Source organism: Cynocephalus volans, chromosome 8 (assembly GCF_027409185.1).
Source record: "Cynocephalus volans isolate mCynVol1 chromosome 8, mCynVol1.pri, whole genome shotgun sequence".
In the NCBI taxonomy this organism is placed as follows: domain Eukaryota; kingdom Metazoa; phylum Chordata; class Mammalia; order Dermoptera; family Cynocephalidae; genus Cynocephalus; species Cynocephalus volans.
In genome coordinates this window covers 54176874-54189645 of record NC_084467.1, presented here as the reverse complement: position 1 = coordinate 54189645, position 12772 = coordinate 54176874, and the positions used below count along the sequence as shown (strand labels likewise).

Genomic DNA, 12772 nt, shown 5'->3' with positions numbered 1-12772 from the left:
GTTTGTTTCTAAAAACAATGTAATATAAAATGTCTATTGTATTAATTTCACTCTCTTTGTTCTTCCTATCGAAATAGTCAAAAGTTTTATATTTATCAAGCTCTAATGGTCCCTAATTTATGGGCTACTTACTAATAAGATTTCTTATTTCAATATGTCACCTTTTAGTCTGAAATTTTAGCTTTAATAAAACATAATGAGCATAACCAAGTTCTATAATAAAATATTTTTTCAATAGATTTTTACAGCTAACAGAGTCTAGAAATGGTTGCTAACAAAAGTTGGATTCACATTTGCTTAATCATTGATAAGCTGAGATAGGAGGAAAAATTTATCTGAATATGACTCTTCATTCCTGATCAAGAAATTCTTTATGTTAAAAGTAAATACCTTTATTTGAGAATGTTTCCTGATCAGTTTTTCTTATGATTCTAGGTGATGGTTTTGGTACTGGTGACGGGTCCCTTTCAGGGGACCCTTCAATGTGGCTTCCAAACTGTTGACGCCTCAGTTTACTGTCAACCTCCAGTTTTTCTAGTGTAGTCTTGAGACATTGCTCATTGGTGGTCATATATAATTTACAAAACTACAGGAAATAAAAAAGTAGTTCAGTGGGTAAAATATTAGATCATACATTTGGGAGGAGAAGGTAAATGGACATTAGTAGGCAAGGGACAGACTGATGTATGGAATATATTTCCTATTGAACTCGATTACTCATTTTATTTTCTTGAATCAGATTGACCAGCCTCAAGTGACCTAGTGAAATGCAGCCATGATTCAATCAGGTCATACTTTGAGTGAAAATAAAATGTTACACAAGGAGAAATGATTTATTATTTTTTTTTACAAGACGTGTAGACTTGCGTTTGTTCTAAATAATTTTTATGATTCTTCCACCCTAGAAACGGTACATTTCTGAGAAGACTCTCTATGGTTGTGCATGTGTGTGTCAGTCAGTCTGTGTGAGCACACACATATTTTAACTTGATTATATCATTTTTAATGTAGTCATCAGCTTGCAATTGGGAACTGGAGAGATTAGATGTCAAGTACAATGAGTGCACAAGATAGTATGTCATTGCCATTATTAAAAAGACATGCCCCTTTAAAAATACTTTTACAATAATGTTAATTAGCTTGATTTAATCATTTCACCATGTATACCTATATCAAAACATTACATGTACACCATAAATATATACAATTTTTATTGGTCAATTATACCTTAAATAAAGATGGGGAAAAATAAAATAAAAATACTTTTCCTACACAGTATGCAAATTTACATCAATATGAGTTTATGTACCTCAACGTAGTCAAATTTGCCATCAGCATTTACATCAGCCAAATTTATTATAGCATTTACTTCTTCTCGCGTCATCTTTTCACCTCTCTGAAAAAAACACAAGATTTATTTTAAAGCAACATGATTATCACTTTGTTATTTATGGGGATAGTGAAAATATTTTAATCTTTTATATGAGTAAGTTTGAATATATGGTTTCATTATGATTCAGAATGAGCATTATGTCAAGCAAGAATGAAACTGCTATTAAAATAAAATTTTATAATTTTATTAAATTTTGTGAAAGTACGCTGAATTCCACTCTACCGAATTCTAACAATTGCATACCATAAAGTCAGTGATAACTGCTATTGAATTCAGAGTAATGATATTTTCTAACATTGTGCCAAGAAACCACGTGAATTCCTAATACCATTTATACTTTGTTATCCTTTTACTTGTTACGTATGGACCTATCACTGATTTCCCAAGAGTTCTGGACAGGAAAGATTTGCATAGGAGCACAAGGAGCAACTTAGGCTCAATTTTATACTTTATCTTTTATTTACAAAGTATCTTTCATCCAGAAGGATTCCTAAGTACTTTTAAAATAACATGTAGGTGAGTCATTTCACCTGCCAAAAAATAAGTATTATTAATGTGGACTTTGGTAGCCAAAGCTAGATTCTAAGTTGTTTTGTAAAATATTCATACTACAAAAAGGTTTCACAGATCTTACCTTTGTTAGAAATTTATAAAGGTCTGTGTGTAAAATAGAGCCATCATCGTTTACATCTAATTGTTTAAATGATTTTAGCAGGTCTGCTTTTGAAGTAGGTTTTTCCTTCTTTAAAATTATACAAAAATCATCAAAATTCAGTTTGGCAGTTTGAGGAGTCCAATACTTATTAATAGTCTTTTGGGATGGATTTCTTCCTGCATGCTGAAGAGCTGCCCAATAAAGCAAGTATTATTTGTTATTGTAACATTTGGAATTGGTATTTGTGCTACCAAACTCTATTTATAAAACCTTATATTGTCTATTTCCAGCTATCTTAGATGGAAATTCACAAGATCTGTGTATCATCAATCAGTGCTAAAAAATGATAACCTGAATATTCTACAATCTAACGCAATAAGGACTAAAAATATTAAACAATTTAACTAAGAAATATCATCAAGGAAATAGAAACCAGATTAGTGTAATAAATACCGACATTTGTAAGTTATAATAAACATTTACTGTGCACAAATATTAAAACAGGGTGATTTTTTTTCAGAGATACAAACTTTGGTTCCAAAGAAGTTTACATTTGAAATAGGAAGTTTACATCTGAAGTGTAAAATTGGTCTCTGTGGTCATGACTTATGGCTAATAACATATTAGAGATCCATAGATGAAGAGAAATTTTACCATCCTCCAGATTTTGCCAGTGCATCATACCTAGATAACTTAAACATTGATATGCAAAGAAAAACAAGAAGATAAACCAGAGGTGATTTTCACAGCTAATGGAAGTTGTAGCTGTAGTAACTGCCATCTTCTATTCACCTACAAAAGCTTTGTGGAAATTTGTAGCATTAGAGATAATACAATTTTTTTTAATTTCCACAGGTTTATTTTGGATGTAGACAAAATTGCTGATTACCATGCTGCCCTAGAAACAAAATATAATTATTCTGCCTAGTGTGTAAGTAAACATTCCTTAATTCACCTATTAATAGAATCAGAGAAATGGCATATAGTTTTAGGATTCCACCCCCAGCCAACTTCCACCCTTTAAAAGTTGGGAATACAAGAACGTTAATGAAGTTGTAACTTGAAGGTCAAAAATCCATGTGAAAGAAATTAATATTTTTCCTTCTAATTTTGGAAAAATAAGTATGTAACTGTTTCCCACAATTGGCAGCTCAGCATATGCTTGCTGCTATCTTCAATAACAAAGAAAATATTGTTTTAAAAAATTGACTGTTAATTACAGTAATCACCCCTATCTGCGGTTTCACTTTCCACAATTTCACTTGCTGTAGTTTGTTACCCATAGTCAACCACAGTCCAAAAATAGTAAATGCAAAATTCCAGAAATAAACAATTCATAAATTTTAAATTGTACGTGATTATGAATAGCATGATGAAATCTCGTGCCATCCTGTGCTGGTCCACTCTGTCCTGTGTGTCGTCCCTTTGTCCAGTGTATCCGTGCTGCATATGCTATCCATCTATTAGTCACTTAGTAGAAGTCTCAGTTGTCATCACAAGAAGGGTAAGTACAGTACAATGAGATATTTTGAGAGAGAGAGAAGCCACATTCACATAACTTTTATTACGATATATCATTATAATTGTTCTATTTTATTATTAATTATTATGTTGATCTCTTACTATGCCTAATTTATAAATTAAACTTTATTATAGGTATATATGTACAGTTGGCCCTCCATATCCACAGGTTCTGCATCCTCAGGTTCAAACAACCAAGGATGGAAAATATTTTTTAAAAAAATTTTTAATGACAATACAATGATAAAAAATAATACAAATTTTAAAAATATAGTATTACAACTATTTACATAACACTTTGTATCAGGTACTATAAATCTAGAGAAGATTCAAACTGTATGGGAGGTTGGTCAGGTATTAGCATATGTAAAAAAACAAAAATAAAGTATTTGGGAGGTTATGTGTAGGTTATATGCAAATACTACACCATTTTATATAAAGGACTTGAGCATCTTGCTGATTTTGGTATCCTCAGGGGTCCTGGAACTAATCCCCCACGAACACCAAGGGATAGACTATATAGGAAAATACATAGTAAATATAAGACTGGGTACTGTCCTCAGTTTCAGGCATCCACTGGGGGTACAAATACTGTAAAAAAGAAGGACTTTCTCAGAATAAGGTTAATTATGCCAAAACATGTACCCACTAAGCAGACATCCCCATATCTAAGAAATAGATACAATCTAGTTACGACTGACTAACTTTAATCTCTAGGTTTAGAATTAGTTGGAGTCCATTATTAAGTTTGATGATAGTAAAAAATTATGCAACTGTAGATGTTTAAAGGTTAACACCAAGATACTGATCTTTTGCCAGGGTTTACTGTAAGCTTTGACATGAGTCTATAATACCTGCATTATTTATAAATTGACAAAAAGGGAACTCTAAAGCTCTGGTAATGGTACTACTCTATCCCACTGGAAATGGAAATGTCACAGCACATGTTCTGTATATAAGTGGCAGAAGGATAGAGATGAAAGACCTAGTAGTAAGAAAGACATGTCACTGGTTCACAATACTCTTTTTCAAGAAATATATTACCTGAAGCCAATTATTACAATGTTACAAAGAATATTCCACCATAAAACCAAAAGTTTATATAAAACTAACGAGACAAACACTACGTTGTTATCCTCCCAGGTAATTTTGAAAGACTGACAGCACCTTAGTAATACATACTCATTAATTAACAAACTAAATGCTACAGAAAGAGAAGGAATATTAAACTTTCAAACTTAGAAGATTCCTTATCTCGGCCTATTTTCAAGAGAATAAAGAAAAAAAATGCAGGTATTTTAGAAATAATGGCAAGTTAGAGGTAACTTTAAATTATTGGATTTCTAGGCCAATCCCGTGGTGCACTCGGGAGAGTGCGGCACTGGGAGCGCAGCGACGCTCTCGCCGCGGGTTCGGATCCTATTTAGGAATGGCCGGTGCACTCACTGGCTGAGTACCGGTCATGTAAAAGACAAAAAAAAATAAATTATTGGATTTCTGCCTGTACCATTTAATGTATGTTAATTAAACACTAATACTTAAAATTCGAAATAAAACATTTTACTAATTTTAAAACTACATAAGTAAAATTAAAATTTTCATGACTTTAAAAATTGCTTCAGTCATGTGCATTTGCATTTAAACTATTTTACAAATAGTTTAAAATTTTTTATTTGGATATCAAATAAATTTTAATCTTTTCAATTCTCATATTCCCTCAAATGAATTTCCTCATATAGAGATCTTATTGCATACAAACTCAAGACATTGTTACAAAAATATGTCAGTTTTTGGTTTAAGGGAACTTCTTCTAAAGTTGGCAAAATAACTGTTTCTTCACTAACAAAGTTACTATCCTTGGACATGAACAGTCACTGTTATCTGGTATTGCTGTTTACCACTCTCTTGAGACTAAAGACCTTGAAGTCATTCAGTACCCCTGGCAAGAACCAAATTCACTGTTGGGGGACATTTGCAACCAGAGGAACTTTAAAATGTGATAATGGAGAGAAGCAATAAAAGACAAAAACAAACAAAAATAAAAAACCATAGAACTCTTAATTCTCTTTTAAAATTTCACTTACCTCCTAATACTTCTTTTTCAGTCATTCAACCGATTTTCTTATATTCTCTACATTTTCCTCAGAATAGGTCAAATTCAGACTAGTGATTCAGATGCCAAAAGTGTTTTAATTCTATTATTATATATCTTAAAGCACCGAAATGAGAATTAAAAAAATATTTTTTAAGCAAGTAGTAATTTATGAAAACTTTAAGCATACCAATCTAGTCTGTATAACCATTGAAAGTTTTATTTTGAATTTCTTAGAATATATAACTATATAAAATGGCATAATAGCTTAGTGTAGTTCCATTGCTCAAGTTTCACTAAGAAACCGGGATGGTCCAACAATGTAATTCTAATTCCAGTCTTTCAGACCTATTAACTTTTAAAAAATAGACAAAATATTTACATTTTAAAAAAAATTTACCTAAGTAAAGTTGATCTTTAGAAATAATATTTTCTAAGCTGCTTTTGAAGACAGTTAAGTAGGCAGCTCTACAATTCATATAAAATATCTCCTCTTCAGTTACTGGAAATTTCTTTGTTCGAGGACTCTCTGAAAGCGTTGTTTTCTGACTGGAGAATGCTGCATCACTTCCTGGACTGATGGCCATTCTATTAGAAAATAATTTTAAAATTTGTTTCAGCCAGTGTTAATCACCATGACAAACATCACCATGCCCTTCAAATGGGGGGAAAGATTTTAAAGTTTTTATATGTGGAAGGAAAAGATGAAAATTATAACATATATAAGGAAAAATCAAAATATTAAGTTTTTCTATGTGGAAGAAAAAGATGAACATTATAGCATGTATATGGACATATTATCCTATGTTAAATTGGAATAAGCCCTTGGCAATTGATTTCTAATTTTATATATACACACATATGAATATAACTGTTCCCCAAGTATGTGATAATAGCCAAAAGAACAAAGATGTAATATAATACAAAAGCAGAATCATAGGACAAAGGAAAAGCACACATTTATTCTCCTAAAATAAGAGGACGGTCAGATGAGACTCTTCATAGGGTTATTAAGACGATTAAATCAGTTAATATATGTGAAGCATATAGAGCACTTGCCCGGTACATAAGAGCTAGATAAACTGTAAGCAGTTTGAAACTCCACAATAAGGAGAACTTGGATATAAAGTGGATTGGCAGTTGGCACCCATCCTCTGCAGCAGCATCAACCAGGCCATTTCATCAATGTCTCGATAATGCAGCCCCACATTTCAAATAATTAAATTTTAAAAGTCCCATTTATAGCATTATCATGGGGTTTTCTTGCGTTCCTTTATTAATAATATTATTTGGGGTTTATATAGCACCTTTGCTCATAAGAGCTTAAAGAACTGTCACACATCTTGTTTTATCCCTCCTACGGTGGGCATGTATTTTTGTCTTTTTTTGTCCGTTTTACAGATGAGGAAATTGAGGGACAGAGATGTCACCCGGCTAGTAGTAAGTGGCAAAGGCAGTAAATTTTGATAACAGTTTCTTCTTTGTTAATGTGGATGAAGGTTTATTGAACAATGGTTACTGAGAGGTACTAAATTGTGCTGGTGGTCCAAGCTTTCAACGTTACTTTAGCCAGTTCTGACTTCTAAAAATACATTCCAATCTGCTAAATTGAATATTTCAAGTTCAACAATAAGATGACACAGGTAGAGTCTCCTTCAGGACTCATTGGATTCTTACTCTGGAGGCCTAAACCACTTGCACCTTCTTGAATTATAAAGGTCTTTTACATTTGGGAAAGAAAGATAATAATCGCTTATCATGGATGAAGTACCCTATTTATAATACACAGACCGCCTGCCTGACACTTTCATATTACACCAGATTTAGAAAGACCCCACAGGGATGTGCTGTCACAGTCTGGTTACTGCAAACTGGTATCACTATAATTAAGCATCAGCGTTTTAAACACATATGCGGGCACGCGTCTCCTCACATATGTGAAAGAAAACTGTTCCAGCAATAAAGAAAGAATGAATGTTCGCTTTGCAGCAAGCAATTTTAAAATGGAAGTATTTTTTAGAAGGGTTTTCAAATATTCTTTCCAAATAAGGTGACTTCCTCACGTGGATATCCCAGGGCAGAAATGTTCCAGAACTCTATTCTTTCTCTTTCTGTGACAAGAGACTAAACTGAAGCTTAAATAAATATATAATTGTACCCCTCAGGCTTGGAAACCTCCTTTATTTAAAACTCCAGCCCGAGACCGAGACAGGGGCCTAGAGAGTACATTGTAGCAAACGGCTCCATAAATAACCAGCCACACAACAGCAACAAAAATAAACTGTTAAGCGCCTAAGGCTTCTAAAGGGCCAAGAGCCATCCAGTCACCGACCCTACCCAGTGAAATACGTTCAACGCTAATCTCGGGCAACATCTCTCTATGTTTGCATTCTTCTGGGTGGGCATAAAACTGCATTTATATGACGGAGAAGTAAAAGAAGCAGGTAGGTGAAGCCACACAGTGAGGGACAGGGGGAGTGAAGACACGGAGACAGCGAGCTGTTTGCTACCTAACTCCAGTTCACAAACGAAGAAGCGCAGCCAATTCTCTTCTGCGATTTTGTTATCCGCTCACCTCAGCCGGACAGAAATCAGCCTTTCTCTAATTACCGTGGCAACTGCACCACTCCGCCACCGGAAATAAGACACAGAGCACCACCCCAACCAGTCCGGCTAGAAATCTAGGGATCATTGATCCAGAGCGTTCAAAGACGGCTCTGTTGCTTTTCTATCGGGGGGCCGCTATGGCCAGAGTAGTGAGAGAGGGTTCCGTGTTGCACCCAGCAGGGACTGGATGCAGTCTTGGGCCTGGACTCCCCACTGTCCCCCCTTTCCTCGCACATACACGGATCCTTTATCGCGAGCAGGGTGTTTCTGGCGGGCCGCGTTAGGCGTGACACAGCGTTCAGCGCCCGCCCGCGCTTTTCATGCTGCGGTGTATCCTTCGGCGGATTCTCGGTTCTAGGAAGTTACTCAGCTTGTATTATCCGGCCGCGGCAGTGCTTCCCTGATTCTCGAAATGTTGTAGGTATCTCCTTCCCAGGTATTGCTGTTTTGGGGCCACTCTTTGAGCAAGAAGAGCAGATATTATGTGGTCCGATAGCCTTTTTCGTTTCCGTGTTTCTTGGGAATGTAAACTTGTCTCTTTTGTCTGCAGTTCCCTTTCCTTGGTACCTTCAACCCACCTCTATTCCTCTTGCAGCAGTACTCATCCAGTATTCCTTGTTCACTTTAATTTTGTTTCTCCAAGGCGTTTGGTAGATTTTATAAGATGTAGGATGTGTTTAGGTGATGTCTGACGTGAAATAATTTAAGGTTAACATACCGATGGGACAGAGTAGATTAATAACCGGTATAATTTGTAAACGCCCGTATAATTCGTAAAGCCCTTTAGGGCCTCCGTTAGTGTGGTGAGTTCATATAAACTCGTGGGAGAACTCATGGCCCGGTAATACCTGGATTCTAGTTAAGGCTCTTTCACTGTTGGGCAAGTCGTTTATCGACTCTGGGCTTCATTTTCTTCTAATAGTACGTTTGTACTGGACGATCTCTAAATTCCTGTCCAGCGCCAATAATCAGATTATTGAGAATGACCGTAGTGGGAATAGGCATTATGATAGGTAGTATTCATTTGTTTTTCCTATCCTTCATCCATCCTGTATTGAGACGAGTAAAAGACAGTTGCTGCCCTATAGAAACTTAAAAAAAAAAAAAAAAGTCATTAAAGAACTTTGGGGGGTGGGTGGATATCTAACACTTACAGTTCTTCTCTGGCTGTCCCTTGTCCCCAGGTTGACTTAGGTACCCTGTCTAGAGTAACCTATCTCTTTCCTTATATCCAAGATTGAGTAAAATGCAAAGTAACACAGTAGGGGAAATATTTGTATCAAAGAGGAATTGACATGAAAGTGAGAAGATGTGCAGTAATAATAACAACCTATATTTATTGAATCTTTAATTATGATCTGGGTACTGTGTTTAGCAATTTATCTACATTTTCTCATTGAATCCTAAAAAAGGACCTTAGGAGGTAGGTCCTTTACCTGTCTGCTATTAATCTTTGCTTAATAGATAGGGAAACTCAGTATCTAATAAGGTGTCCTACACAAAGTATCAATAAATGCATGTTTTACTTATACCCTTAAAAATGACGGATTATTGAAGAAGTTTTCCTTTACCCAGAATTAAGTAAAGACTTGTCTCCCTACTCTTGCATTAGAAAAATCATCCAGTTATCATATATATACGAAGTTGCAAGGATAAGGTAAGAAAAAATCCCTAAGCAGGAATACAGTGAAAACAAACTGGTGTGTATTAACAAGTGGTGATACTTCCTGGACTATTCCTGTTCTGTTATAAAAAACTATTTCAAATGGACCTTTTGACAACTATCTTCTTAACAAATCAATAGGTACACGTTATATTAGGAGGATTTAAGATAAATATATCCTGACAATAAATACACAATCTTAAAAGTTGAGATCGGCATCTCACATATATAGCAACTTTGCTGAGTTTATATGTTTTAGCAAAGTGATTCAAAACCAAATTAACAATTAAATAATGCATAAAGCATAATAACATTTTTGTAAGGGATCTCCATCATTGTTAGTAAACTTATATTTTTAAATGTGGTAAATTGTGAAGTAATATATGAGGGTTGTACAAATAGTCATCTTGGCAAGTTACATGTGAAGGTGGAATAGTTTTAAAGTGATGTTGACATGATGACTTTGTTATGCACTTGCAAGACTCATTATGTAATCTAACTTATTGGAGGGTGTGATCTGTCTCATTTTTAATTTCTTTGAACCTTGAGAGGAAGAAACTTCAATATAGTAATGAGTAATTGTAGAAATATATGTGGGCTTAAAGAATCTAAAATCTAAAATGAATCTAAAGTGCAAATGTCCAGTGAAAATTGAGTGGGTCGATGAATCTTAAAAATATGAAAAGTGAAAGAACCAATTTGTAGATTACATATAGTATATTATCTTTATAAAGCTTAAAAACAAGCAAAAATAACCTTCAGGTTATGTTTGTATGTGATAAGATTGTTAAGAAAAAAAGCAGGGAAATGATAAGTACAAAATTCAGTTTAATAGTTGCGTTTGTGGGGAAGCAGATGAAATAGAGAAGGAGCATGCAGGTGTATTCAACCATACATCTAGTTCATAAATTATGTGGTGTATTTATGGGTGCTTATTTTCTTATTATGTTTCATAGCTTGCACATCTTAAATTTATTTATTAGTAAGCATCACATTACTACTTAAGATGTTTTTTAGATGATTTAGAGATTACCTACCTTGAATTAAGTTCTCAGCAAAGGTAGTTTTCCCTACGTTTTCTCTGATCCTCTGGATGCTGTATTAGAACTAGGGAAACAGATGAATTAGATAAATGCTGCTCCTGGTTTCATTAGGCTAATTATTTCCCCTTCTGAATTTACTCCTCTTTCTGTGTGCATTATAAAATTAATGGACCATCATTTCCCTATCTAGATTGAAACTTAGATTTGAAGTGGAAGATCATGTACTTTGGAGTAAAACAAACTGGGATTTAAATCTTGATTCTGTTAACTAGCTGTGTGAACTTTAGATTGTTACTCAGCATTCAGTGTCCTCAACAGTAAAATAGTTGCGCAATAAATATTAATCGAATGGTAAAATTGCTGCTTTGAAAAGATTCTATCCTATATGGACAAATCTCACACCATGTTTATCTTTCCATAATACTCAAGTCAAATGTACCTTTATAATAGCTCTTGCTATAAATAATCGATTCCCATTCTAGTGGAGTTTTTTTCTTTTTCTTCCTTCTTTAAATCTTCCTAGTACCATTTGCTTAGTCTTTCTAATTAGTGTACATCATCATGCTAATTCAGCCAAGGACACTCAGTTTCTATGAAAGTTAACTTTATTCTGTTTGAAGCTGTGACTGAACTAAAGTTATAGAGTTAGAATGGCACTAATGTTGGAGAAAACTGTTTGTAACAGTATTTCTGAAAGTAGGGTCCATTCTGCTGATACATTTATAAAAGTGAGAATTTTCTGAGAGAACTTTAAACATGTGTTACCTTTTTCATGATAAAGGAAAGTGAATATAAGTGTATTTTGGATCTGCTATTTTATTGTGCCTGTTTGGGTTTCTAGTCATGTTGGTGCTAATGTCAAGTACAGTGATTTTTATTTTGTGTATTGATTATAAAGAAACAGGTGAGTGAAATGTGTCAGGCCAAGTAAAAGTTAACATTTAATAACCATCTTTGAATCATAGTAGATATTCAAAGTTATATAATTTCTTTTACTTAAAAGCCTCTGCACATTTAAAGAAGTTTGGTGAAATTGTTAGTACTTGATATAAGTATGAAAAATATGAAATTTAAGTACAGTTCTTTCCCGATTGTATAGTCAGGAAAGTATAATAGAGCCTTTTTCTAATGGTATAAGTAACTCCCCTCATATACAGACCAAAATCTCTGAAAGTCCCTGTCATTCCAAAACACCTAGATTCTGCATAAGTCATATTTTTATTGCATTGGTGGACTTTTAGGGAATTAAATCTCAAGGGGTAAAACAAAAATAGTGAGCTGAAACCAGACTGTGAGGAGTAAGCACAGATGAAAGGTGGGATTTCCCTGAATAGATATAAGATATTCATGTTGCACTGAATAGACTCAGGCTAGAGGCAAGGTAAGGGAGTTAAACTTGAGACTTAGTGATTAAGTTGGGACAGGAGCCAAAATGATACCTGGGTGGTATGGATTCCTTGGCTGGTGATGAAGTCAGTTGTTTGGAAGACAGCATTCTCAATTTAGTCCCCCAATTTTTCCACAGGTTAAGATCAACCAAAAGATATCCCAGAATCACAGATAACCAAACACAAAAAGTATCTACCAAAAGTGAAAGTTAGAATGCATAATAATCAACAGATTTAAATTCCAAGGACTTTTCAAAAATGAATTATCAGATATAAAATATAAAGTAATTGTACAGAATGTTTAAAGAAATAAAAAGTTGAGTCACAAAAATTAGCAATTAATAAGAGAATATAAAAAATGACAAGGTGAATTTTAAACTAGGATGATTAGAATGTTTAGAAACAAAAAA

At 34.1% G+C, this 12772-nt stretch overlaps 2 protein-coding genes across 4 annotated transcripts in view; one reads left to right on the top strand and one right to left on the bottom strand.

The window, feature by feature from the left end:
- EFCAB7 (EF-hand calcium binding domain 7) overlaps window positions 1–8288 on the bottom strand; it is a 43838-nt gene extending 35550 nt beyond the window's left edge. The window contains exons 1-5 of the mRNA XM_063106415.1: window positions 8237–8288; window positions 6062–6249; window positions 2028–2239; window positions 1310–1396; window positions 391–586 (exon numbers count right to left, since the gene is read on the bottom strand). Of these exons, the coding sequence (XP_062962485.1) occupies window positions 391–586; window positions 1310–1396; window positions 2028–2239; window positions 6062–6248 (682 nt within the window). The 5' untranslated portion in view covers window position 6249; window positions 8237–8288. The remainder of the gene's footprint in view (window positions 1–390; window positions 587–1309; window positions 1397–2027; window positions 2240–6061; window positions 6250–8236) is intronic.
- A 299-nt stretch (window positions 8289–8587) lies between these two features.
- The window catches only part of ITGB3BP (integrin subunit beta 3 binding protein), a 66644-nt gene continuing 62459 nt past the window's right edge, over window positions 8588–12772 (top strand). For all 3 annotated transcript variants that reach the window (XM_063104066.1, XM_063104065.1, XM_063104064.1), the window contains exon 1: window positions 8588–8685. Coding sequence is in view for 2 of the 3 variants with exons in the window: in XM_063104065.1 (XP_062960135.1) it covers window positions 8681–8685 (5 nt within the window). In the remaining variant the exon portion in view is untranslated. The remainder of the gene's footprint in view (window positions 8686–12772) is intronic.